The following is a 26,902-nucleotide window of genomic DNA, read 5'->3' on the forward strand; positions in this document are numbered from 1 at the left end:
TTAAAGAGATTTAAAATAAAAAAGTCTTTAATAAAATACTATATTACTATATAAAATAGATAGGATAGTTCTTAGAATATAATTAATATGAACTAGTAGAATATTTAGAAAATATAAGAGATATAATAACTTTATTTAAGAAAAACTAAGCTTATAAAATAATATCTTAATAATACTAAAAACCCTCTAAAACCCCTCTAAATTATCTTTAAATTAATATTAGATAAAGAAAAGCTATACTAAATAAAGCTACTTAGTTAAAAAAAGAGAAGAATAAATAAGATAAAAATAATAAATTACTATAGAATTCTATATTAAGTTATAAATACTTTAATATTAATAACTATTACTATTATAATTAAAGTTAAAATAATCCTAATTAAAGTTATATTATACTAATATCCTATTATAATCTCTATAAAAAAGGATTAAATACTACTCTATTAGAAAGTAAAACTAGTATTACTAATCTATAGATATAAAAGATTATTAGAATAATAAAAAGACTAAGTAAAAGATAGATTAGTCTTAATATTTAACTCCTTCTATTATTTAGTAATAAATATAGTATATACCCTTATAGCTTAATCTATATTCTATAAATTAAAATAAAGCTTATAACTAGAAAAATAAATAAAGATTATCTTTTAGAAAGATATTAAGAGATAAGTAGATCCCTTTATAACTATAATCTTACTTTCCTTATTTTAGATAAATATAATACTATTAATAATTACTATAGTAATACTATTACTTTAAACTTTATATATCTAATTAAGAATTAACTAAAGCTAATATAAATTACTATAAATTCTATAAGATATCTAAGATAAATTAGTACTAAATTAAATATAACTTAAAGAAAAACCTTACCTAAAAGTAATTTTTACTATACTCTTTATATAAAATATAAGTAATTAAGTTTATATAATCCTAATTATAATAGATCTTAGGAATAATATCCTTAGGAGGATAAAGAGCTATTTTAGTAATATATCTAATATAAAATATAAAAGAAGAGTAAGTAATTTAATTATAAAGAGGATATAAACTAATAGAAGTACTAATAATACTTCTATTATTCCTATTAATCCTATTATCTCTATTACTATTATTATTATTTTTATCTCTAACCTAACCTTTATCTCTAGTTATATAATAACTACTATAATAAGAAGGATTACTAAAAATATTAGAAGTAATAGCCTTAGATATATTAAAATAAAATAAGATAAAAATAAAGAGTAAAAAGATAGAGAGTCAAGAATTAAGAGTTAAGAAAAGGGAAAAGATAAGAGTAAAAAGATAGGAAAGAAGCTCTTATCTTAAAGATATTAAAGAACCTATATTACTTTATTTATATCTATATATAAAGATATCTAAGGTAATATTAGTCCTAGAATCTTTGTTTAATATAATATTACTAGATATAAATTATCCAATTAAATATAAGTTATATAGATAGTTAAGTTAACTATTATTAAAAGAAGAGAATAAATTATTATAGGATTCCTAAATCTCTTCGGATATAATTTAAATACGATTTATAGTTACTCTATAGGTGAATCTACTATAATATATCTACTAATATATAACTACCCTAAGCTCTAGTAAGCTCTAGTAATATTAAAATATATAAATAATAGCTACAATTCTTATCCTATAAGAATCAGTTCTATATATTAACTGTTCTATTTAATCTCTACTATCCAATATCTTTGTCTAGTTATAGCTCTCTAGCCTGATAACTTAGTAACCATTATAAGATTAAAGGTACTATTTATCTAAATAATATAATTAGTACTATCCTACTATAGTAGTATACTATTTAACTTTAGTTTAGAAAATACTTATACTAAGTAGTAGTATACTATTAGTATCTTCTTCTTAATCTCTATAATCTTTTCTTATAGAGATATCTTTTTAATAATATAATTAATCTTATAGAGTAAAGTTATAAAGATCTCTATATCTATCTTCTTTATATATTAATAGAATCCTATTACTCTAATTATTATAATCTTAGGGAGAAGAAGAAGATAGAATAATATTTTCTTAGGCTATTTTAGAAGTAATTTAATACTAGTTAAAGCCCTATCTATCTTTATTTATAATTCTTAGTACTTATACTATTATTTAGCTAAGTAGCTATATTTTAATTAGGACTCTAGAGACTCTTCTTAAGATATAAGCTCTTTAAATATAGGAATAGGGTTATTTAGCTAAATAAGCCTATTGTTATAATAGTTTATTAGGATATAGTATTATATAAACTAGTCCTAACCTAGGATTATATAATATTAACCTATATCTATAATTAAGAAAGATAGTCTGGTTATCTTCTATCTATTTATTATTAAATTTAATTATATTTTATAGGTAATAGGCTTATCTTTATATCTATTAAAGTCTTTTAGGATTATTAGAACTAAAAGATAATCGTTCTTTAATCTAAATTTTTCTAAAGATATAATAAATATTATATCTATATATATAAATCTAGTAGCTCTAGTATTACCTAATACTAATATAGGATAAGAATATTTATTAAAGGCTATCTTTATTTTAAGTATAAATTTCTTACTTATAGATATATTTTCTATATTTAACTTAGGGATTAATATCTCTCTACTTATTAAAAAGACTAATAATAAACCTAATCTTTTTCTATTTTAGTATTTGCTTCTAGCTCTATTACTTTAGCTATAATAGGAGTTTTTCTACTTATAGCCTTAGCTATAAGATAAGCTATATAGATAGAATAATCCTTACTATAATAGCCTTATTTTTTATACTAATAATAATATTCTTCCTTTTATTGTCTTTAGAGTTTAGTTATATCTAACTTTAGGTATAAGATAGTTAAAGAGGACTAGTTAGGAAGATCTATAATAGGCTTTATATTCTATATATTATATATCTTACTAGTATTATTAGTATTGTCTGACACGGTGAGCGGGCCGCCGAAAACGGCTCCCATTGCACCGCCGCTCTGCCGCCCCCCACCGCCTGCTGCCTTCCGCCATGGCCCTGCCCCTTCGGGTATGGCGTCCCACCTCCGACCCCGCTTCGGGCTTAGTGCCCACGCTGGCCGCTTTTACCGCCCCCCGTCATCTGCCATCCATCTATAAAGGACCGCTTGCCCTCCCCTCGACTCGTCGACGCACTTCGTCCTCTTCGACACCCCTGCCTGGCTTCCGCATCCCTTTCTTCGCCGGCCCCGCCGCTTCCTGCGCATGGACCTTCAGCCTGATGCACTGCCCCTTTCATTACGTCGGCGACGCCGTGTTGTCCGGCCGCCCCAGGGGAAGAAACACCGACGTGATTCCTGATCCAGTCTTCTACCGCATTGGGTGTGCTTGACATCGCATGCTTGCCATCATGTGGCTGCGTGTCCCGCTCTTCTCCAAACGATTCACCATGGATCTGGCTACGAAGCTATCTCAGTTGCCTGTCGCCAGCAAGGCCTTCCCATGAAAACGTCTCTCTTCCTCTGCTTCCTTCGCTTGTCGCAAAATTTCCCGGGTTTCCCCTCGTACCCTGTTCGGCGTTTCGTACTCCACCTCGTCCGCCCCTTTGAAACCCCATCAGACATCAGAGGTTACATTGCATAGCCCTTGGCGTCGCAGATTTCATCTCGGCCGCTTGCTCCCAACCGTCTCGACCCCGTCGTCGTCGTCATCGTCGGCCTCTCCGGCCCACCCTCGCCCAATCGGTTAGACATGACAGCTTGCAACCATAATACGAGCCAATAGCGAAAATGCCGCGCCATTAGTGAGGCAAATACCTGTTCAAGCTAGGGTAAGACCCCACAACCACGCAGTCTGGTGATTGGAGGACAGAGCAAGCGACGACCGTGGAAGAGATCATTGGTTGGGGGCTATTGGTGAGATTGATGGGGTTTCTAACCTCGCGGATGCGAGAATATCGTGATATCCTGGTTTCGCAAATTGTGGACGGAGTGGCATGGGTTGCAGGAGCCGATCCGTATCATCTAAGCAGGGAAAAAAGCAGATCAGACCGCGCCTCGCGTCCTATAAAGAGGCCGAAGTCCGCCAGAATGACACTCAGCGCAGCAATTCCAAGTTCTCCCATCCTGCCCCTTTCCACTGCCCACTTCCTTCTGCCCCTGCCCAAAGTCCCTGTTTGCGTTTCTCTATCTACGAGTGGCCTCATTCATCATATGCCGTGAACTCGATCAGCTGCTTTTTTTTTTCTTTTCTCGAACAATATGTCTGTCGATAGCTTTCGATTGGATTCTTTCCGCCCGTGGAACCCTTTTCAAGACAAAGTGCAGATTTTGCGAGATTCGCTCGATATCTGTCGATACCCAAGTCCTGTCTCGATCACTGCCACCTCGCCTCTCTCCGATTCCAGCGACTCGGCTCCAGAGAGTACAAATGTTCACTCTTGTGAATCTGTGCGACACCCCCTTCCTCCCCGACCGCCGTCGGAGGTTTGCCTGAAAGATAGCCTACCACAGGTGATAAACACTCAGCACCAATCTGCTGTGGAGGATCAGATACCATGCGTTAACCCTGGGGTTGAGGCGTTCGACTTCGACGATATCTTGCAACTGCCTGATTTGCCAAGCTCTGGAGATCAGGACTATCCTATGATATGTCATGATCTAGGCTCGGAGCTCGCTTGCATTACCAGTCAGCGCTCTAATGTTGGTAATGCTGGAAGTTTCGGTGTGACCCGCGAGTGTTCCGACGCAACAATTGACCCGGCAATCCTGGACGACGATCATATCCAAGATATTGAGCAGACCCCGGCAAGAAATGAGACCTCGGACGTTGTGTCCCCTTATTCTCCGTCAGATAAAAGGGTTCGTGGTCCCAGCATGCGACCACATTCGCAAAGGACAACGAGCCCTAGGCGGCAGCGGTCCAAAGTCAGCAAAGTTGCCGTCGTCGTGAACAATCGCCACATGGATAAGACTGGCCGAACTACTCAAGCAAACAGGCCCGCTGCAACCTCGTTTTCTACTCTTCGTGATCAATTTTCCTCTCTACCGGTCGAAGAGCGACTCCAGTTTTTATCCTGGCTGTTTGAGGGTGCTTTGTCGCAATGCTTTCATTTGCCCTCTGATCCGAAATCTGCATCAGTATCGAAGAGCATCGAGAGAGAAGAAGTCACAACTTCATTGGCTGACCAATCAAGCGTAGGCGATGAAAATGCCCACGGAAAGCCTACTTGCTCTTCAAGAAAAGGATTGCGCTGGTCACTAGAAGAGAAACGCCTTTTGGTGCAGCTGAGAGAGGAAGAATCTCTCCCCTGGTCGGAAGTGGTTGCGCGATTTCTTCAAAGGTTTCCTGGGAGGAGTGAAGGTTCCATACAGGTCTATTGGAGCACGACGATGAAAAAAGAGCGATCATCTTAGCGGGAACCAAGGGAAATGACATCTTCTTCAATTCTGCGTTGCCATGTACAGAGTAAACTCTTTCGAGAGAATATATCTTTTGTGAGACTACAACGCCGTTTTTCATATCGTCAGTTCACAGAGGCGGGGCGTCTGTGATTTTCATGAACCGTCGATTTGCCAAGTATGCCTCAGGCCACAGAAGGAGTCTGAGCGACGAAAGCTGACTCTCCACTACATAGTCAAGATAGTCGTTTCAATAAGTAGATACATTTGTCAACCTTCCACCACATGACACCCGACACCACTAGTACATTGTCAACTCAGATCAGACTCATATCCAGCCATCATAGAACCGACCATGAACGAGATCAACCGAGAATGAAAAAACTGGTATGAGGATCGAGAACGATGCTTGCAAATCTGTCGAAGGATCGGGTATAAACAGAGTCTGAACATTCTAATTTGGTATAAATACCCAACCTTTAAACCTCTGTCTGTTTATCAGGACATCCATTTTGACTTGAATGCTCTACCATTCTCCCGTCTAGAGTCCGCTTTTTCTCCTGGGCCTTCTCTATCACATCACCGTTGAGCACTGTGTCGACGACAAAGAAATTACCGGCAAAGCAGAGACACATTAGAGGAATGAATATGTCAAAGACAACGCGAAACCCTTTCATTTCCGCATCGAGAATTTGAGAGCGGTACTCCTCGGTACTAACGTCGCTGCTATCTATAAGAGAGAACAAAAATCTGCCCGGACGAAGAATTTGCACTCATACTCCCCTGAATGCTTCCATTCCCCATTCCTCGTCCCCCATCCGCTCACTGTGTCCCATTTACTGCCCGTTCCGCCGCCCTGCCTAAACTTTCAAGCAGACTTCTAATAGTAGAAGTGGGTGGCTCCAAACCCCTTGTTCCGTGATATGTCAAGCGACAGTTTTCGATTGGAGTCTTTCCGGTCGTGGAATCCTTTGATTCCTATCCAAGATCAATCGCAATCTCGGCGGGATTCTCAAAACATTTCCCGCTACCTAACCGGTCTCGATCACCCCGACTCCACCTCCTTCCAACCTCAGCAAAGCAGCTGCAGTAAACGCCAATGTTCATTCTCACAAATTTGAGCGACATCTTCTCTTTCCCCGACCGCCAGTGCAGGCTTGCTTCAACGATAATCTATCACGGGAGATGAGCACTCAGCGCCAAGATGCTACGGAGCTTCAGCAATTATGCGTTGATCGCGGAATTGAATCATTCGAATCCGAGCATATTCTGCAACCGCAGGTTTTGCCGAGCCTCGCAGACGAGGACCGTCCGACGATCTGCGATCACACTGCTCCAGCGTTCCAGCAACCACTTGCTTTTGACAGCGGTCTCCCGGGACTTGACTGTACTGCAAGTCAGCATTTTGGTCTTGAAAACATAGAAAACTCTGCTCTGACCAGCGTGTGTTGCGATACAACAATTGGTCCCGCAATTGTGGAAAGTCCTATTTTCCGAGACCTGGAGCGGGCCCCGACAAGTGAAGAGACTTCTAACGATGAGGCGAAGTCTCGTTCGTCGGGTAAAGCTATTCGTGACCGTGACAAGCGATTAAATTCAAAAAGCACAATGAAGGCACGGCGGCAGAGTTCCAAAGGTGATCGTCGTACTCGAGCGAAAGATTCAGCCAGAATGTCGTTTCCTATTCTTCGAGGTTATTTCTGTTCTCTACCAGTTGAAGAGCAACTGCAGTTCTTATCCTGGCTGTTTCAGGGTGCTTTGTCCCAATGCCTCCATCGTTCAACCAACTCACATGACGCATCGTCGTTAGGGTTTGTCGCAGGCGATGCAGATTTTTCGACTGCCTCTGTGCAATCATTACCGGATGCCAACGCGGTCGACGCAGAGCCTTCTCGCACTTCGAGAAAAGGACTTCCTTTTTCTGCGGAAGAGGATCGCCTTCTGGTAAAGCTTAGGAAGGAGGAAAATCTGGCCTGGTCGGAAGTGGTCACGCGATTTAGCCAGAAATTCCCTGGGAGAAGTAAAGGCTCCATACAAGTGCACTGGAGCACGAGGCTTAAAAACCCAACCGCCGTCTTGAACTAGCACGCAAGAGAAAGAAAGAGAGAGTATATCGGTTTGCTGATACACAACCATTCTTTCCCTGTAAATAATTACTTCACAAACTATGAACTACTGTCCGCTTGAATTCAATGGCTACTTGCACATGAGCTGCCAGAAAGATGTAAAGGTAGGCCGTATGATGATAAAACTAAGCTTTGGCACAAACTTGTCAGCAAGGCCAGTGGTATCCGGACAAAGGAAATGCTGAGGATCGAGGGTACGGATGAAGGAAAGGCGTACTATAAGACATCCATGACACGTTATCAGGTATGCTATGGGGTCTTGGGGCCTTCGCAGGTTTGAAGAAGTTGTCTAGCGACTCGTAGGCCGGCCTCCATACAATGAGGTTGCAAAAGCAAGTTTTGCAGCTGATTCCACCGAGAGCGGCTCCCATAGGCGAAAAGTACTTACTTAGGCCGACGCTGACCCTCGTTCCTGCCTTTTTAGCCCTTTAGAGCCTAGTCCGGCATGGCTGATTGCACGCATATTCTTATTAAATTCATCCTGTCTTTTCTAAGTATGATATATCTACTCTATACACTTTCTTATACGCTGTGCGAAATAAGATCGGGACAAGTTTTGACCGACGGCACTTTCCAAAATATAATCCAACTAGTGATGGGCCACATGATCAAAGCTTCAAGAGCACAAATAGTATCTTACAGATTTGAACTGCCGCAACGTAACGATGGTCCCACTAGGTAGCTGTCGGTGTGCACTGCTTCCGCTCTGGTACACCGCCATGGCATGCCGCCTAAGATTGAAGTCCAAGTTGCCGCCTTGAGCACCGCCTTGAGCACCGCCTTGAGCACCGCCTTGAGCACCGCCTTGAGCACCGCCTTGAGCACCGCCTTGGGTCCTTTACCAGGTTCATCCTGCCGCTCGACAGACCGCCTGCTGAAAATTGTTCACAGCCTCACCGCTGAGAGCCACGATTGCACAACCGCAACGCCGACCGCTTCCTGCATCTAGCCCTGACCGGTCTTGTTCTACACCGCCGGACGAAGACACAGGTTATTCTCTTCTCACCGCCAAGGGCACCGATCAGCGCACCGCCTTTTGGCGTCTCTCCTTTCACCGCTGCGAAGACCGCTAAATGAACCGCCTTCTGCATCCGTTTGATCATCACCCCTCGTATTTAGATTCCGTTCTCTCAGTGACTCACAACGCCTACTCAGCCCTATCTGGTCGACGGCTTAACCCAACCGATGTAACATTTCTGAAAAGCTTAGATGTCGAGACTCCATACTTGAATCTACAACTGTCTCTATATATGAACACTTCCAAAGCTTGAATACTTCAATGACGGGCTCAATTCTGACTTTTTAGCACAATTAATCTTGTGGCCGAGTCAAAAAATAGGCCGCGCAGGAACCTCGTTTGGGTCCAACATCCGTCGCCCCATCCTAAAGCTTGCGAGGCCCCATGTGCATCACCCTTTAAACCCTCATGGAACGTCACTCATTTGTACGTTATTCGCCCTTTCTTTTAGGTGGGTATAAAGGAAGGAGTTTTATTGGAGTTGCCTCAAGCTGCCCTGCGGCCTCACGTGAAATCTACACCGACATTATGGAGGGTTGCTTTTTTCTACAACTGCCTCGTAAGAGTCAGTTGCTTGCCCCTGGTGGTATCTCGTCATCTATCACGCAGTCAAGTGTCGACTTTGTCCCTCCCACCCCCCTCTGTATATAGAAAGCGGTATTGCAATATACAGACACATTGCCTCCCTACAAGGGAGCGCGGATGGGCCTTCTCTGACACTACAGTCTAATGCGTTTACGCATAAGACGGCAGCGACAGGTAACCCGTTACGGCCAAACTATACATGTTCCTGTTCCCTTCTTGACTGCGAGAGTTCACCAATAAATGATGATTCCTTCCCATGGAAAATTCTCAATTATAGCTGTTCAGTAAGTATACGGTATACCAATCTTTCCCACATCCCATTAGTTCACGCTTGAGATTCAATGGAATGCCGCTGTTTCAAAATATATACATACTATAAACAGATGCTGTAAATTTGAAATTTCGTTGAAAAAAGGGGGATTAGGGTTTTCAGATTACAGTGTTTGGGTCCAGAAAAAAATCCAGGGCTCTAAAGGTCGGGATGTAACCTCGATGAGGATATCATGAGTTGAATTGCTAGATTTACTAGTAAAATATTGAGATTATCAGCACTGCTCAAGCCTCTTTACCTCTGTTTTTTTTCAACCGGCGCAAGGGACAAAAGAGCCTACGTATGTTTGCTCTGTTTGAGGACAGTCAGGTAACAAAATCCAAACCATTGAAGGTCCCTAGAATAGGTGAAGTCTTATGAGACTCTGTGATGTTCCCGCGTCAGCCTCAGCGCTAAATGAGCACGCGGGGACAGTGAGATCTTATCCATTCTTCATAATCAACATAGACCTGAACGAATTACTATCTCTCTGTATAATACACGTCTACTTCATACATGTAGGGCATTGTGACCTAATATTCGGATGCTTGGGCCGACGAGGCTTTTTATGAATTTCGAAATATATTTTTGCAATGTCACATGAGCCAATGACAGTGTGACAGAAATCAAAGTAATGAATTTGATTTTGACAACCATCACCTTCATCCTGAATCTTCTATCACGCATGCGTGATTTTTGTGCTTTCATTGCCCCTCTCGAAATTCTGATCGGTTACCACAGTCGGTGTGGGGTAGTGCGAGCTCTGAAATACTACCTTAGCTTTATCCTTTTGCTTGAATGTTAGATTGCAACATACCAAGTTTGAAGTAAGAAAAGCCCAAAACCCAGATGAATCGGCCGACAGAATATGTACCCGACCTGTATCTCGCATGCGAATCCCTACGCATACATCTGCGTTACACATCTTGCTATACTCAAAGGCTTTTTTCATGAGGTTTGTTTTGCGGCGACATTGTTTTTGGCGCATTGATTTTCTGACTGGGGGACGTTTGAACAGCCTGGTTGTCATTGAAGTCATCGCCGGTGATTGAGTGTATCTGCAAGCTTTTTGTGTAAAATTCGTGAGCCGGATATACCAAAAGGCGCTCTTTATAGGGGAAGTATCTATTAAGGTTTATGTTTATACTACGTACGGCCAGTGTGAAGATAGGAAAACCAACACTTGATCACCGCACTCTCCAAATCTCACGATGTCGATATCAGCGACGGCCTCAACGTTGAACTTCGACTGTTTTATGAGGAAGTGAACCAACATGGAATTTTATGAACTCAAAAATCGATGCTTCGATAGATCGAAGGTTTATTGGCTTCGTGTTGAAGAGTGTTGAAGAGTGTTGAAGAGTGTTGAAGAGTGTTGAAGAGTGTTGAAGAGTGTTGAAGAGTGTTGTGTTATTTGGATGCAGGTAGGCTCATGTACAAGTAAAATACAACATTGCCAATCGTGGCTTTGTGTTGGGTGAAAGGCCCAAACGGTAAAGCTTGCTGTCTTTGCAGCGCTGGAGCCCACGGCGTAAAGTGAACATATCTTCAATAACACAACCGGAATTATTGGATTCTCGCGTTGTTGGAAGTGGAACCGGAGGAGCTGAAGAGTCAGTTCATTGCGCTACCACGGTGGCTCCCTAGACATACCACTTGTGTGTGCGTTGAGAAAAGCCGGTGTCACCTATGACCCTGTTTGATACAGTACGAAATTGCATAGATTTCTAGATTTCGCTCCATAAAACAGGAGATACTGCAGCGAGGAAGATAATAGAGGCGACAAAGAAAGCAAAGTCGAAATGGTAGAAATGCAACGGCCATTGAAAGTGAACTATTAGATACAGTCTACTTATGATACATGTACATAGCCAGAGTAAGAGCAGACATCAAGATCGACTGGGCTTGCTATTCCGAGATCATTTCCAGCGTACAATGAGCCAAGATGTAGGCCGGGCAAGAGAAATTTGCATCATACTTATGCAGATTAGACTAAGGACACCTGCTCCCACCTGGGAAGTAGGGATAGCTCCATGGCAGCCATGAAGATAAGCACAAGCTTATGACCCCGCATTTCTGCTCACGTAGTTTTCTGATTTATTCTGAAGGATTGCCTTCGCAGCCCCCAAGGGGCCTATAGAGATTCCCAGTCCTGGGCTTAACGGACCGTCACCCGTCAAGAATGCGTAAGAACCCGTTCAAAACGCAAATCCAGGTTAAAATGCCCCACGAAGATGCAGATCCCAAGGATGCCGAGTTTTCAAGGCTTGTTGCAATTGAGGTAATCTGAGGTGCACTGCCCAAAGAAGTGATAGTGGTCATGCCCCCGGTGAGGTTCTGAAAGGGTGTAAAGGTTGGCAGAATAAATGATAACGGTATGGGGACAGTGTTCCAAGAAACCCCGCCAGTCTCGGTCTCAATGGTCAGATGGGGTGTAGCTGTGATCCCCTTCAGGGAAGAGTCTATAACTTGGCTGCTGAAGTCCGCTGAGGAACGAGTCATCTTTCGCAGAGGATATCTGATTATTGGAAATGATCCAGAGAACAAAATCAAGTCTTAAGTACTTTTTGGTGCTGCATGAACTTGTGAAAAATGAACCGCTTTTCCCCTCTTAAAGTCTGCTGTATTGGGGGAAAAAAGTTGAGTGGCGAGGGTCTTAATATCGTTAAATAGCTGCGAGTCAATATGCAATATCAAAGTGCTAAGAAAACCGCCGCTTGAAGATACAATGTTGCTCTGAGAATCCATCAAGAAATTGAGTAGGGGATTTACGTGTAGAAGATATTTCATACTGATGGGTCGGCTCATACGCGTTGAGGTGGTGAGCTCCCATCGCAGTTGACGACGAGCTACGCTGAATCCTTTGTCTGATCACCCAATCTCCGCGGGATTGACACCAAAAATGATGCGGTAGATCAAATATTGAACTATCACAGTTTCGCATCTCCAACGCAAAGTCGATATCTCCAGTGGCAGCGCATGCAGATCGCTTGAAATATCAGCGAGCCTCCAAGAAATCGTTCATGTCAATTACAATTCGTGTGTGGAGTATGTAAATACCTCAAAGTTTTACGGCCCCGTACTAAAAGTGCCTGAAAGCATGTGTCACGGCGCTGGCGTTGCCCACTTAAACAAAGACCTTTCGGTTTGTGATGACTCAATATTATTTTCATAGTCCTCTAGTATCGCAATAAAAATGTGGCTGCTACTCAAAGTCTTTCCAAACTGGAGACCGGACCCCATTGGCGGTATAATAAATCTAATAAAATGATTATGCTCTATTGGAACACAGAAAAATGATACTATAAGTACACTAACTCCTACCGACCCGACAATTTCATCGCAGAGATTCTGTCAATAGCAATGGCGAATTCATGGCGAAAGCAACATACAACAGAAGAGGAAGAAAGAAGGTTGCACGTGTACCGATCACGCTGCTTTCAAGTCACTGCGAAAGTGCCTCTCTACTTCCTTTCGTTCGAAGAAGGATTTAGGAGCTGGATGAATAACCACGAGAACGTCACCAGACTCGAAAAGCTTATGAAAACCCAAGGTTGCCAGCGACTTATGCGAGAGAACCATGTGCCCGTAATAGTCTCGTCGGAAGATTGGATGACGAAAGTTGTACCGGTCTATGAGAATTCCGGAGTAGGCCTTGACATGCCCCATCTGCAGATTTCGCCTGGATACCGTTTACGCGCATTGGATCACGAGAGTCTCATCAACGCAGCCCAGATCAGGCTCAAGGGCCCAGACCAGTGGTGGATTGTTGATGTCTATGTTTTGGACACGGACTCTGGTAAGTGACGATCTGTTTGATCTTCGAATGCTCTTGACAGTCTAATAAGAAGAAATCGCGCTAATCAGCACAATCGTGGGCTTGGTATCATTGCAGGCGACGCCGTAGGGATAATCCAACAGAGATTTGTTCGTTCATTGAAGGAACGGATCCCTAATGATCTCAGTCCCCCAGATGGATTGGCCTATGAGCGAATCAACTACTACGAGGGACATCTCGATGGTCACATTAATCGCTCCGCAGCTGACGACTGGTGGGCTGCCCTCAATACAAAGACACGAAGTTCAAAAGAGAAAGGTCTGCGGAACTTCTTTAGGAATGCAAAGCTGCACAATAGTTTGAACGCCTTGCTTGCGATTAGAGGACTGTGGGAGGCCATGCGTATTGGGGTTCTCCATAAAATCACTGCGATGCATTGTGATGAGGTGAGTCGACATCCTTATCGAGCTCCCAACAGCATCGCGCTGATCATATATTCACATCTAGGCCATATGTTGCTACTGGGAGCATATCCTGCAAACATTCCTGAGAATAGTTGGGGGGCGGCAACAGCTACTTCCATATATTGATGGCATGACGGTGGGGCTTCTTGAATCTCGTGCCCCGAAAGTATCGATGAGAGATCGACAGTTTCTCCAAAAACGAATGGATGACGGGCAGCTCTTTGCCAATCTGGATAATCAAGTTCGTGATGAGGTTTTGGAAAACATCCTCAGGATCGATTACCCAATCCCCACGTTAAAAACATTTTTCAAAGATCGTCTTTACCTTGAGGTAGCTCAGAACGTCATGAAACAAGCCTTATTGCCGGTCCCGAATGACACAGCCGCCACTATTGATGCTGGTCTCTGTGCTACATGGGATAGTGCGCGGTCGGGGACAATTCCAGTGCGACAGGAACGGCTCAAAGAGGGTCTCCTGGAGCTCTGGCGGTTCAGCTTTCAATACGGGTTCGAAATGACTGGTCACACCCGCTTAAAATCCGATAAGCAGGTACCACAAGATGGAATAGAGGCAGCGGAACTTTGGCGGCATTTTTTCGCTCTGTTGAGAATTCGGGGGTTTAAAGCCCCCGATGGAGACTCCGCTGCGGCACCTACCATGATACTTCCCACCCCACCACCATGCGAATTTCCCGAGAACCCGGAGCATGAGATTGAAGCCCCCAAGCGATGTGGAAAACCTTATTCCAATTCCGCTAGAGCAGATCGATTTGCCCTCACAGCCAGCTCGATGCGCCAGCGATCAGTGCCTGACCGCGTGACTGCCGGATTTCTGCGCCAGTCCGTCTTCAATGCCTTCTTTAGCTATCTTCAGACTACTGCCACCGGGACTCGTTCAACAACTTGTGAGGTTCCATTGCAACAAGCGCAGGTGGAGGTGGAATCCAACCAGCCTCCTCTCGGAAGCGAGACAGTCAGTCCAGTGAATGGGTACGACCAACCGAGTGAATCCACATCCAACGAGCCGAGCTCATGGAACACGACTCCTGGCAGGGGGCTGATCAGTGATTCCGCATATACACTGTCGAGTTCAGCCAGTCAGTCCCAATCAAGCCCGGTGATCATGAATTTCAACCTCGCGGGGCTATCAAGGGATCAGCAACAGTTACAGATGCCGTACGATTTTGAGTGGATTCACCAATTTAGCACTGAGCTAGATGCAAATTCATTTGGAGTGGAAATAATGGACACTGGGCGCTCTATTCCACCACAAGATATTTTTGACTACTACTCAACTCACGCTAGCTCGCAGCTAGTTGCTAGTCTCAACAATGAGGATAGTCTCGGGCCATCGATCAATAACAAGAGAAAAAGAGAGCATTCAGACGACGCAGGTAACAATGTGAATGCGAGAGCAAAACGATTTATTGAAGAACAGGCTCTTCGAGCCCGCGACCGCATAACAATGGACTCGGTATCAAGACATACAAGCCTTTCATCCCTTTAATTGTCGGAAAGGGGGGTGGCAGGATCTCAATTTCGAATAAATAAATTCGGTTTTTTGATGTGGGATGTCTTTTGCTAGATATTTCTTTTCAACTGGGAATTAGGGTAATGATTGCCAATTGGTGCTTAAATTTGTTGATATCGGGATGGACTGCGCATTCAAAGAAAAACCCAACAGACAATTCCGGGCGCAATTGACATACCCAACCTTCTTCAAGTCGCAGACATTCTATTCGTTTATCCATTGAAAATTGAACTTAGGATTGAAATGCCCCCGGAAAGAAGTCTAGTTCAAGTCCTTGATATATCATGTTACTTTGATCAGCTTAAATATGGAAAAATTTGTTCCGGCATATGTTATTAATCTGATTGGCTAAGGATAGACTAAATCAAGATTTGAAGGTACATGAACGCGTAAATTGGAGCAGGGTATGCTGGAGGTGAGTTGCCTTCTTCCTCTGATCCTCCAGATCGAGCTCCATCTCCCGCAATTGCTGTTTGAGAAGACCCCTCTCATAGACGAGCCAGTCATGCGAGCTTTGAAGCTTACTGTTTTCATCCGCCAAATGCACATCCTGGGCGGACTTCACGATATAATACTCCCACATAGCTAAGTACAAATCGAGAAGGTTAAAGCCTTGCGCCACAAGGGGCCCATCGAGTTCCAGTAGTTGTCTTATCTGCACCGTCAGAGCGCCAACGGGTTGGGGTTGCTGCGGTCATCAGTACGTGTGCAAGAATAGTTGATTTCCCGTGACAGGACACTCACCTGGGGGATTTTACTGGGGCTCCCGTCAAGCACCTCCGCTTTCGAGAACGAGGCTTCCCCATCCTCAGACAACTCGTGCGGCCTTTTGTTTGGATAATCGATCAATGGTTCTGGGCTTCGACAATGCTTTCGGTCCATAGGCGAGGACATCTTGTAGAATTTGGTGGCGGCTCAAATATGCGGAAAATAAAATATGAATCATGAATGAATAGTAGCAGCGCAGTTTGAGCGCTTATATATATGTTTCTTTTTGGCCGTCGGGCTTTGCAATAACAGAATGTTTGCCAAGAGAGTGATCAAGAAAGTCAATTTTGTATTGCAAGGTGCGGTCTCCCAACGTTGAGTAAACGCCTCGGTGGACTTCAACACTTCAATCACCAACAAACTTAATCCATGGGTTGAAGTTCCCAGTTGCCAAGCCTAATTTGGAAATTCTCAATTTGACTGGTTTTAAAATCGTGAATTTTGGCATCCTCGACCTGGCCGCTATCAACATATACAGGGTGACGCAACGCTCATCTAGATCTTAGAAGCATAACATCACCCGCTTATTTTCTGATGGGTAAAATGCCATCCATTAAAATACACCAATACCGGAATATTGCCGGACCCTAGGTACGCTTGTCTCATGATAAGAATACAATAGCGCCTGCCAGCCAATTTAACTTGTAGGTGAGCCTGATTCTAGTATCTTTAGATTATAAGAATGGAGAACAATAACCTTCGACATCTTCTGACCCATTCAATAGGCTTCGGGGAAAACAGTGGATATGAGGTGAACGAAGATAGTGAGCTTAGCCATTAGAGCGCTAAAAACAAACATGATTTCTCACCTCGTGAGCAATATTCTATGGAGCCTTACTCTGCAAATCAAGTACAATATGTAGAAACCTGGAGGCAAGAAATGGTGTTATATTGATGCCAGACAGAAGATGAGGCTCCAGCGATTGGGTCAAACATGCGGGTTGAACTGGAAGTTGGGAACACGCCATTAATCACGTTAGGCCTTCCAAATCTCGTAGCCTGTATTACCGGAAGAGAACATAAAAGCGAGCATCGCACATCCGGTCTTACCCATCAAGTCTAGCACCATGCGTCTTGTTCCTTATCTCTTCACTGTCGGCCTACCCCTGGCCCTTGCGGGCCGATTTCAGCTTTACGATGTCGATGGAAAATGCCGTATCTATTCAGTTGACAACTGGGATTGTACGGGCACCTCGGATCCAATTGGGAATCTCAAAGGAAAAACATGTGACTGTGAGAAAGCATCCCCATGCATCCTGGATTATTGCTAATAAGCCACTCGCCAACAGTGAAATCAGGAGTGGCGGACGGGCCGCGCTTCATGAACGTCTCGATCTGTGGCCATGATGCCGGGAACAGAAGCTCGGTCGCGACCGTTTCACTCGAGGATACTGGCTTGATATGGTTCCAAAACCTGCAAGGTCAGACGGCCAGTTGCACAATTGACGCTTCTCTCCAAGTCGGGAGTGAGTGCACAGTTGGCCGAAACACCACCGAGAGAGTGACGACCACTTCGTCCACCACTCGAACTCTGGCCGTTGTGCGTCCTACGGAAATTCCATCCCCGACTCAAAAGAACACGACCGGACTAGCGACGGACTGCTGATGCATCCTTTGCTTTAGGTGGACCTGCGAAGTATTTTGCTGTCAAACCCTGGCTTTGCTCATGAGACTCAAATCTCCCTCGTAGCGACGGTAAATTAGCTTTAAATTTTTCTCGGCTCCAAGGAGTGACAATATATCTGAATGGACAACTATTGGTACTTCGGTTATTTATAGCTCTAATTGACGGTACATCATCTGTCTCATGGCAAACATCTGCGAATAAACCGAGCCAAACCACTTGGCTCTAAGTATGAGCAGCTTTTTTTACGGCCACTCAATTGAATGGGATATTCGTCCCAATTAAGTGCTCCTCTCGGGGTGGCTCTTCCTCCCAAGACCCCCATAGCACCAAGTAGTTGAGAGTGTATGATCCCTCCTCTTGCACGCGACGCACTGCAATAGCTTTGATTGGCCATAATTGGCCAAGCTAAAAAGACGTCAGTCTCGGCCATGCTGAACTGGAATAGGTGGTTGTCTTACCTCCTCGTTCTGCCCGTTAGACCAGTCCCGCCCGGTCGAGTCTGGTACGCTCGACGAGTATCCAGTGGTAGCTTCATCGGAAATGACAAAGTCATAGTCTTCGGTATTTTCGGACGGAGTGTTCTCGTTTGTTGACTGTGAAGACGATTCGTCGGCAGTGACAGGTTCTTCAGGGTAGTTAGGCCCAGACAAGGTGGTAAAAAGTTCGTTTTTCGGATGCATAGCCATTAGTAAAATGAGAGTTGGGATGAAAGTTGAGGAAAACGAAATGAATAGTGATAGAGAATGGTAGCCTGGGCCCCTTATAAGCGTAGAATGTTGGTATTGGTGGCCCGCTTTTTCGGACTGAATTTTTCTTGTGATCTAAAGTGGCCGTTGGTTTATCGAGCGCACCTGTTCACTGAGCGGCTATTTACTGAGCCCCTGTTTACTGGACACCTGTTTATTGAATGGTTGTTTACTGAACGCCTGTTTATTGAACACCTGTTTATTGAACACCTGTTTATTGAACACCTGTTTATTGAACACCTGTTTATTGAACGCCTGTTTACTGAACGCCTGTTTACAACTGGATTTTTCACTACTCGCGTCTGTTTAATCAAGACATGCTAGTAAACTCGAATGAATAGCTCGTGTGCATTTTATTCAAGTAAAAGATAAGCCAATACTAATCAAATGCTCAGTCTATGGGTAGCAGCCACGGAGCAGAAAAAAACCCCTATCCCTTCTTGAAACTTCTTGAAACTGACGCACTCCAAGCTGAGTGATAATTCGAGGATTAAAGAACATGACTGCACTTCACCGCATTTCAGAGCATATGTCTCTACCATACGTGATGATCGAGTCACCTGCCACCGTTGTCTCCTGCATCAATACCTGCAATGTTTCAAAAACCTCAAGGCAGGGACTCGCAATCAAAATCGGCTGCGTGAGCAGTTAGAGCTCTCTGATCAATGATCATTCGTATGATGGGCGCTAGCTGTTGGTGAGCGGAGCATGACATATGAAGTGGCCATAGTTCCTCGCATGCTTCCTGGGCTCTGCGCACACGCGTCACTAGCTGATATGTCTTTTCTTGTAGCCGGAAGATTTCCGTATAGATGGAAGTCATATACTCCTGTGTCTGCGACTCAAAAAGCTCGTCAAGTATCTTGATCAAGTCTGCCGTGCTCTCTTGCAGTATTTTGAGTGCTTTGTAACATTCGCGCAGGTAGCGATTCTCGATTTGCTGCTGACCAATTTTTTGCGATAATTCAATGAGCTGTTGCATATTGCAGGGCCTATTATATGTAAAAAGTAAGATGATGCGGGCAATGAAATCAGTCACTGGACAGTTGGGCTTGACTCTACTACTAAGTTCAAGTTTTTATGCGCCTAAGATATAGTCAGTCGATAAAAATATCCAAAGCCTTCCGTCAAATTGAGTGGTTCATTCACAAGCTCTGGCACACATGTTCACTCAACGGAGCGTTTTCTGCGTTTAGTTGGCGATTCACCGTTCCGCAGAGATCAACGCTTGATATGAGCACCGAATGTCAGTGAGAAAGATTTTGAGCCTATTTATTGACACCCAATCCGCTGTCTTCCCCTCTCAGAGTAAGTCTCCTCTTCACTCCCCAATGAATACCAATCGCCTTCCCAGCTGCCTTTGCGGCGCCATCGTCGCCAGTGTTGGCTTCTTCTATTTCTTGGTCTACGCAGTGCAATTCCTTCTCTTCCATCTGCCGACCTCCCTGGATTTGGTACCCACAGCTGTGCTCGTCCTTCTTTTCGCTGTCGGCATTGCATCCTGCTATCTGTATGCCGCTCTGAGCTATGTGATTGAGATCATCACAGACGAGCCACTGGCAAGTGAGAGTGGTCTTATCAAGCTCGTGGGGACTATGTCGATATGGGCTACTGCCCTGCCTGCAGCAGGTTTCCTCCTACCGATTTGGTCTTGGACACAGCTCGGCTACCTTGTTGGCTTGACAGCAGTTGCACTAGGTCATCTTCAAGTCAGAAATAGACAGTCAACGCAGCGTTCCGGCACTTCTCTTGATATCCTGTCCATCATCATGCTAGCGCTGATGCCAACAATGCATGCTCTTGCGGGGCCAGCGTCGTTCCCGAGCCCCCTCGCTACTGCATTTGTGAAGTTGTTGGCCAGCAACATTTTCGGGCTAGTCATCTACATGTTGCAGCCATTGGAGGCTTTGGGAGTTCCACATCTTTGGGGGCCTAGCTTTCATGCGATGTGCTTGATGACCACCATTGCGCTCATTATTTATTCGCACGAGGTGATGCAAGTGCTTATTGCACGAATGGCTTAATGGGGGCTATCGTAGCCTACTGCGTCTAGCCATTCAGCCTAAATCTACGCGAAAAGGGACCGTCTTTCATCGATTGTGGCTGAGGGGCCGCTGTTACTGCGAGTTGCGAGCTGGCTTTGGAATGTGTTGCTGGACGCAAAGCTAGGATCTGTATGCGATACTGTATGTTTTTTTGTTACAGGGCCGCTCGAAATTAACTTCACCTCTTTTTCTTTTTCGAATCTTAAAAAAAAGGCTTGGCATGATCCACCTTCCCCCATATTAGGCTTGGTCCTGCTAGAACCAGCAAATGGAAAGAAAGCCAAGGTCAAAGGGGCACCTTAAGCTAGCCAGAAAAGGCATTGCGTCGACAAAAATAAGGTTCACAAATAACAAACGAAATAAGAGAAAGGTGAATCTGATTTCGAGCGGCCCTGTATTGAATTTGTTTCGATTTCTCATTTTCATTGAGGGTCAAAAATCTTTGGTTAAATAAAAGAATGAACTGTTTGAGTATTTCAACGTGGAGATCATGGGTCACTACAGCCAAGCACATGTCTATATTATTCATTCTCAATTGCAAGACCTCAAGACAGCCGTACTTTCATTCAAAACAGGCTTGTGTAAAATACATACATCAATGGCACGAAAGAGTTCATACCGAGATAGCGGCTTCTTTTGGATATTTCAGGTCTCCGAAATAAGTCACCAAGAGTCTGAGTCCTTGAGGCCAAACAAATCGAGTTGCATCGAGCGACCTTACGGGGAAAATCCCCAGATGCACTGTGACAGACCTAGCACACTCGGTGTGGCATCGGGCGAAGTCGGAGCATCCAATCGAGTCGGGTCGCCTCGGGGTCAGCGGTATTACGGCGGAGCAAATGCCGACGGCGGCGATGTGTTTCTGTCTTTTGGTGACAGACGATGCTTTGCTTTGCTACTCGGCGTCCAATTCTTTCGCTGAAACGCAACTTTATCCTGATGCGAGAATAGTCGGAAGGCTTCTTCCCAGGCGGAACTGGCTGGAGGGGCCGTGCGGTATGACGGGAACTGTAGGAGACTCTAGCGACCATGCTGAATTGTTTTGGCTGGTTGAGACGGTGGGTGGTGCTTCTCTGGAGAGTTCCCCGTCTGTAGATTAGAGAGTTCACTTGATGGACAAAATTTCAGAATGAGCAGCGGAACTGCAGTTAATATATATCCATAAAGAATCAACCATACTCCTCACACAACCTGGCCAGGCCACTTTTATTACTGCCATCAAATAGTAGTGAGAAACTTTATTGAGGATTTAGGCACATTGTATTGAAGAAATCTACTCTTTAACAATATCACCACCTCATTAAGGCCAACTAACGAGCAGGCAACTTCTTTAGCAGTCTAAAACCGGCGGCCGCCAAAATCACACCCGTATGCGCTGGATATTCCTCGTCAACGACAACGCGCTGCATGTATGCTAACTGCCAGTTGCTTTTCGATATATTTAGAGCCCTGTCTACTTATTTCAGTGGAATTCATCTTATTGATGGTTTTTAAACTCCAGGCATCTCTGCAGTCTACCATGTACAAGAAGAGAATATTTGGGCGAATGAAAGGATGATTATGAATTTCATTTCTTGGCCTTGGAGTGACAGTCAATTAAATAGAAAGAGTACCCAGAATCTCCTGCTTCAACAAAGCCTATGCGCATAAACAAAACTTTGCTCATCCTCCCAGAACATCATTGCAGCCGAGGCCCTGCCAAGCAGTCCTTATTCCACAAAAAGCATCTTTCGGCAGTCATCAAGATCCTCAGTGAACTTCCCTGTCGGGCCACGCACCCAGCCTTCACCTCCGATAGATCCCGCAGAGACGGAAATATTCTCCTTACAGGCGAAGAAAATATGAGAAGCCTCTAGCAATTCTTGGGAAGAGCTGGGGCTGGGGTCGAGCCAGAGAAGTGAGTCAGGAATCTCTACATCCAGAACGGGGGTGGAGACTGCTCCCATCTGGCTGAGGCCAGCATGGGGAGATGTTGACCCAGAAGGATAGTTTTGACGCGAGGAATTTCTCGATGCCGGGCTCTCCAATCGGTTGGAAAGATCGGACTTGGCCAAGGAGCGAAGGCGGTTGAGGACAGTAAACTCAAGTTTGAGCTTGATACTGTACACTACCGTTTTGAGGCTGATCTGAATAAAATGAAGTTTGTATTCGGCGATCAGAAGCAGAAGGTTGAGGGCGAGCACGAAAGTGTTGACCATGGCCAGGTGGACCATGATGCGCCGCTCCGCGCAATCACGAAGCGGCATGATCGGCTTCATGATACGTGCTGCCTTTCGAATGTAGGTCCCGCACAAAACGAGGTCTTGTATACAGAAGCCTATCAGTTGGATCCGATCGTAAATGGCAGCGGCGCGGGCAAAGTGAGGATCGCCCTGACCAATGCCAAGAAACAAAATGCTCATTGGAATATGCAAGACGGCTGCATTGATGATGATCATCCACAGGGCCCAGCGCACCTTGTATTTGTTGAAGACCACCAAATGCAGGCGCGAATAGAGCACGGTAGCTTGGCCGGTCACCATGGCGCACCAGCCTAACAGAAATGAAATCGACATGGCAAGACCAGATGCCTGGTTGACAAACCGGACCATGGCAGAAATGGAGTGCAGGACGATGCCCCACGAGGCGACCTGCATACTCCAGAAATACAGTCCACGATATTTTTCAAAAACATGGAAAGTGACAATGGCAGTTTCGAGAGCATTGTAAGCGCCGATGGAGAACATGGACACAATCTCCACGATCTCCATGTTTGCCAGCAGTATAGTGGCAGCATCGGAGGAGAGACCCGTCAGAGTGATGTCCATTTTGGCTTGAAAGTCTCGTCAAAAGAGCCGTTCAGATGAATGTATGAAGTGGAAAGGAGGCAATTGACAAACTTTTGAGGGAGAGAGGGTAAATGAGGTGTTACAGTCTCTTGGGAATAGCAGAGCACTCACTGATAAATGCAACTGAGAAGAGAACTTGAGAACACATTACTTTCTGTGCGCGGGATTGGCCGACTGCTTGGCACGATGGCTGATCTTGGTCCACAGGGAAGCCAGTGTGGAGTCAACCTCTGTTTGCTGCGCGGCTGTCAAGGACTTTTGGCCAATGACAGCAACTCACTTTATGAGCCTCAAATTTGCGCCCGTGCAGTCAACGTACTGAATTTCGATCACTCAAATTGTGTTGAACTCTCGTACCTACAATGGAACAGGGCACGTCTGACTATAATCACTGGCAATGCATCTTTCTGGGGCTGAAGTGCCCAAATCGGTGACTGGGTTGAGACCTTTCAGTAGTCACAAAAAGCTGTGCTGCTCAGTTTTCTCGTTCCACAATGCACCGAGTCAAACAGTTTTGAACAGGTTCTAATTTCGTCTGATAGCTCCCACGTCGTATGTGAATCAGGAGTGCCGGGCTTTGTGAAGAGGTGGCTGGGTTGGAGAATTGAAAGTTGTTTGCCATGGCTAAAAGCCCACAAACGTCTATCTTGGGAGAACTCTTGCTATAGGCATTTATCATCAGGTGCTTTAAAACCACCCTTCTTCTGAGTTGTGGAGAGGACATCGTCTTCTACGGAGGGACGGCTCAATAACGCAGGAGATGATCAAAAAGTTACGAGCATCAGGCAGAGAGCTTTAGTACGCAAAAGATCAATGAAAGAGCTGGTGATTCTTACAAAAAGGATATAAGTTGGTCATTCAGGTGAGAAGCAATTATCTGTGTTCGTCGGGTGGTAGAGTAGACTGTTGAGAAAAGATACAGAATGAAGGTCTTCGAAGCAATTTTCGCTCAAGCCATATCCATCCCGAGCGGATCCGTTGCGATGTGGTGGGAACTGAAAAGTTGGCCGAATGGCAACTCAGGTCGTCATTGTGTCAGCCGCGCTGCCGACGTCGGCTGTTTGTCTCATTCCGACTAGGGCGCCTGGTCGTTGACCTTGACCCTTGCCTAGCCGAACTCGGGTGACTGGACCGGGTATTCGGGATTGTTGTCGCATTTGTAGCTGAATGCGTCGTGACTATAGTTGCATCGCTAGCACATGGGCCAGGCCGAATGAAAGCATCTAGAGCCCCTTCATTGCGACTATATAGCCAAGTCAGCAAAAGTCAATCACTTCGAAGAAGTTTGTCTCACCAAACACAACAGGACGTATTGAACCCCGTGTCCCTCTTCTCCAACCACCCTTCCATGCAAGCCGGATGTGACAAGGTGCTGCACTGCACGCAACGTAGAACTACCGTCTCCCTTTTATTGTCCTTGTCTTCATCCAAACAAAAGATGGTCATCCAATCAAATGCAGGGCTCCAGGAAGAGCATGAGAATTTCTGGGAGCCCTCTCGTTCCCAGGAGCAGGCTCCTGTCCGCATGACTATCAGTAAAAACACATATAAGGACTTGTCTCCCAACAAAAGTTTTTTTATCTTTGTCACAGTACAGTAACAAATTTCTCGTTGTTGTCTTCCAATCTTATACCCTCCCTCCGTCAGACTATCCATTATGTCTCCCAATGAATCGTCCAATTTACCAGAATCGTCAAGTCATGCCCATATCTGTGATGTCTTCAGTGAAGAAAATATTTCCCGAGTCAGATTGCGAATAAACACGAACCAGGAGTTGCTATGGATCGATCCTAAGTTGGGTGCAACTCTTTATCTTTGGCATACTGCAGCCATCTCTTTCTGGCATGAGGTCTTGACCGACGTTCAATATGCCAAACAGGTATGATGTTAAATCTCGAAGTTACTGATCCTTAAAGCTAACTTTCTAAAGTTTCACGAGGAGTCAAGGGTTTCATACTACCGTCAAAGCGATGACAGGACATTTAATTTGGAAGTGATGGAGCACGACATGATTTCCTTCTTTGCTTCGCTGGACGTCTGTCTCATTGCTCCCTGGGGCTCTTTCTATCCCTTAAGAGCCTCTCAAAATGATCTGATGGGGCAGCTTCAACCACTAGGTTGGAGTTTGGATATTGCAGCTGACGCTCTCGTGCGTGATATCGGCAGACTCTGGGAAGTTCAATTGAAGAGAGCTCACTCCTGTCATCCTCACATCCGTGGGGGTTTGGTGTGTCAATTCTGGGTGGGTCCACAAGCAAGAAATGTTGGGGAAGCATTGGACAAGCCTCAATCAATTGCAGAACTGTCTAATGAATCGCTCTATGATTGATTCACTTGTTCCATATTTTGCGGGTAATTGCGGTCCACATCCGGCCTTGAGCTTCTAGTAATAAGCAGCCAAGCGCTGGCCAAAAGTTCAATGCACGTGCCCTATATTTCTTGAATCAAACTCTAAACAACCGCATAGCCAGCCATGACACAAACTAAAGTTGATTCACCACGCACATTAGCCAAGCAGAGCAAACTCCGCTAGAGGCCTCCACAATCCTCGAGGCAGGCTCATAGCGTTCAGAACCTCCGTAGTACATGTAAGAGCATGGCATACACTTGGCGGGGCTGATTGAGCGTTTTTACCGATTCAAATTCAACCTGCGGCTCTGGCCTCATCGTCGTTAATTTCTTTTTGTCTTGACGGCTCTATTGTAATTTGGTCTCAAGTATAATTTCACTCGGTCCTCTGAGCCCGCCTATGACTGTATGGCCAATAATAATTGAGATGACAGCAATTGGAATTATGGGACTTTGTAGCTATCTCAGCAATCTTGCTGCCTCAGCAAAGCAAACTAACCCAGACTGCCAGAGAGGTGCACTATTGGATGCCCCGTTTTATTCGGTCGCTCACCATGCCCCTTTTGTTCTATTGCTTGGTTTATCTTGTTATATTGAGTGCTCATGAAAGTGATGTGTAGTAGCACTCATAGCCGCGCGGTCCTCTTTGGTAAAAGATTCCTTGTTTGTAGCCCCGTTAGGCTGATGATCACTAGATTTGTGTAGGACATCCAGGCCTGTAGCAGTAGGAGATACATGTACGCAAGATCCTGCGAATTACGATTCAAATCATCGTATGTCCAACCCCTGATCCCACCGAGACCATCCCAAAATGTCCCATGTCCGGCCCTCATGAAAAGTAATTATCACTAGGCGGTGACTGAGATTAGGAAGTATATGAGTTGGATCCTGTCCTAAATTTGCATTCAACAATTCACGAAAATTGAGGGGGGTGAAAGCCTGTCATACACATACATCTCTGGTGGACTCTGAAAAGCTGTTGTTCCAATCCGAATTCGCTTTCTACGACTGGTTCTTTGCTGGCCGAACCAACATCAATTTTATTGAGGTCGGTCCCAACAAATTGATGAGGACGAGGGAGTTGCTCCAGCTCGTTGGGTATCGTTCCCCCTTGAGCAGGAAATGAATTTCTTTGCCTGGTAAGTTTCACCGGCGAGATATTTACAAGACCATTGCATGTTGATGTCCAATGCGATGAGTCCTCTTTTTGACTCTTCAGGATGCGTTTGCTGGCTTTATTTCATGCGCACTAGATATATAGTCATCGAGGCTTTTTAATTCATTGATAAAATATCTCAGCCCCCCGTAGTTTTCAAAATCCCATCACGCTTTCAAGGGCATTGTATGCGTCGACGA

At 44.5% G+C, this 26,902-nt stretch overlaps 13 protein-coding genes across 13 annotated transcripts; 8 read left to right on the plus strand and 5 right to left on the minus strand.

Moving 5' to 3' along the window:
- Positions 1-3,024: 3,024 nt before the first annotated feature.
- Positions 3,025-3,363, plus strand: N7478_010011 (uncharacterized protein; the record flags this gene model as incomplete). Its single annotated transcript, XM_056926225.1, has 1 exon — positions 3,025-3,363. One exon carries the CDS (start codon positions 3,025-3,027, stop codon positions 3,361-3,363), a length of 339 nt encoding a protein of 112 aa, XP_056775595.1.
- An 868-nt stretch (positions 3,364-4,231) lies between these two features.
- On the plus strand, positions 4,232-5,386 carry N7478_010012 (SANT/Myb-like DNA-binding domain-containing protein; the record flags this gene model as incomplete). Its single annotated transcript, XM_056926226.1, has 1 exon — positions 4,232-5,386. The coding sequence occupies one exon, from the start codon at positions 4,232-4,234 to the stop codon at positions 5,384-5,386; it is 1,155 nt and encodes a 384-aa protein (XP_056775596.1).
- Positions 5,387-5,850: 464 nt separating this feature from the next.
- On the minus strand, positions 5,851-6,175 carry N7478_010013 (uncharacterized protein; the record flags this gene model as incomplete). Its single annotated transcript, XM_056926227.1, has 2 exons — positions 5,851-6,101; positions 6,151-6,175. The coding sequence occupies 2 exons, from the start codon at positions 6,173-6,175 to the stop codon at positions 5,851-5,853; spliced, it is 276 nt and encodes a 91-aa protein (XP_056775597.1).
- Positions 6,176-6,556: 381 nt separating this feature from the next.
- On the plus strand, positions 6,557-7,456 carry N7478_010014 (SANT/Myb-like DNA-binding domain-containing protein; the record flags this gene model as incomplete). Its single annotated transcript, XM_056926228.1, has 1 exon — positions 6,557-7,456. One exon carries the CDS (start codon positions 6,557-6,559, stop codon positions 7,454-7,456), a length of 900 nt encoding a protein of 299 aa, XP_056775598.1.
- A 765-nt stretch (positions 7,457-8,221) lies between these two features.
- N7478_010015 (uncharacterized protein) lies at positions 8,222-8,446 on the plus strand (the record flags this gene model as incomplete). The annotated part of the gene is made up of 1 exon (XM_056926229.1): positions 8,222-8,446. The coding sequence occupies one exon, from the start codon at positions 8,222-8,224 to the stop codon at positions 8,444-8,446; it is 225 nt and encodes a 74-aa protein (XP_056775599.1).
- Positions 8,447-12,773: 4,327 nt separating this feature from the next.
- On the plus strand, positions 12,774-15,159 carry N7478_010016 (uncharacterized protein; the record flags this gene model as incomplete). The annotated part of the gene is made up of 3 exons (XM_056926230.1): positions 12,774-13,209; positions 13,306-13,634; positions 13,696-15,159. 3 exons carry the CDS (start codon positions 12,774-12,776, stop codon positions 15,157-15,159), a joined length of 2,229 nt encoding a protein of 742 aa, XP_056775600.1.
- Positions 15,160-15,547: 388 nt separating this feature from the next.
- N7478_010017 (uncharacterized protein) lies at positions 15,548-16,077 on the minus strand (the record flags this gene model as incomplete). The annotated part of the gene is made up of 2 exons (XM_056926231.1): positions 15,548-15,871; positions 15,928-16,077. The coding sequence occupies 2 exons, from the start codon at positions 16,075-16,077 to the stop codon at positions 15,548-15,550; spliced, it is 474 nt and encodes a 157-aa protein (XP_056775601.1).
- A 941-nt stretch (positions 16,078-17,018) lies between these two features.
- Positions 17,019-17,557, plus strand: N7478_010018 (uncharacterized protein; the record flags this gene model as incomplete). The annotated part of the gene is made up of 2 exons (XM_056926232.1): positions 17,019-17,184; positions 17,241-17,557. The coding sequence occupies 2 exons, from the start codon at positions 17,019-17,021 to the stop codon at positions 17,555-17,557; spliced, it is 483 nt and encodes a 160-aa protein (XP_056775602.1).
- Positions 17,558-17,830: 273 nt separating this feature from the next.
- Positions 17,831-18,264, minus strand: N7478_010019 (uncharacterized protein; the record flags this gene model as incomplete). Its single annotated transcript, XM_056926233.1, has 2 exons — positions 17,831-17,983; positions 18,037-18,264. 2 exons carry the CDS (start codon positions 18,262-18,264, stop codon positions 17,831-17,833), a joined length of 381 nt encoding a protein of 126 aa, XP_056775603.1.
- Positions 18,265-18,931: 667 nt separating this feature from the next.
- N7478_010020 (uncharacterized protein) lies at positions 18,932-19,306 on the minus strand (the record flags this gene model as incomplete). Its single annotated transcript, XM_056926234.1, has 1 exon — positions 18,932-19,306. One exon carries the CDS (start codon positions 19,304-19,306, stop codon positions 18,932-18,934), a length of 375 nt encoding a protein of 124 aa, XP_056775604.1.
- A 349-nt stretch (positions 19,307-19,655) lies between these two features.
- On the plus strand, positions 19,656-20,348 carry N7478_010021 (uncharacterized protein; the record flags this gene model as incomplete). The annotated part of the gene is made up of 1 exon (XM_056926235.1): positions 19,656-20,348. One exon carries the CDS (start codon positions 19,656-19,658, stop codon positions 20,346-20,348), a length of 693 nt encoding a protein of 230 aa, XP_056775605.1.
- Positions 20,349-22,078: 1,730 nt separating this feature from the next.
- Positions 22,079-23,176, minus strand: N7478_010022 (uncharacterized protein; the record flags this gene model as incomplete). The annotated part of the gene is made up of 1 exon (XM_056926236.1): positions 22,079-23,176. The coding sequence occupies one exon, from the start codon at positions 23,174-23,176 to the stop codon at positions 22,079-22,081; it is 1,098 nt and encodes a 365-aa protein (XP_056775606.1).
- A 1,678-nt stretch (positions 23,177-24,854) lies between these two features.
- On the plus strand, positions 24,855-25,526 carry N7478_010023 (uncharacterized protein; the record flags this gene model as incomplete). Its single annotated transcript, XM_056926237.1, has 2 exons — positions 24,855-25,076; positions 25,128-25,526. The coding sequence occupies 2 exons, from the start codon at positions 24,855-24,857 to the stop codon at positions 25,524-25,526; spliced, it is 621 nt and encodes a 206-aa protein (XP_056775607.1).
- Between the last annotated feature and the right edge of the window lie 1,376 nt (positions 25,527-26,902).

Source organism: Penicillium angulare (genome assembly GCF_028827245.1).
Source record: "Penicillium angulare strain IBT 27051 chromosome Unknown utg000007l_segment0_segment0, whole genome shotgun sequence".
Classification (NCBI taxonomy): Eukaryota; Fungi; Ascomycota; class Eurotiomycetes; order Eurotiales; family Aspergillaceae; genus Penicillium; species Penicillium angulare.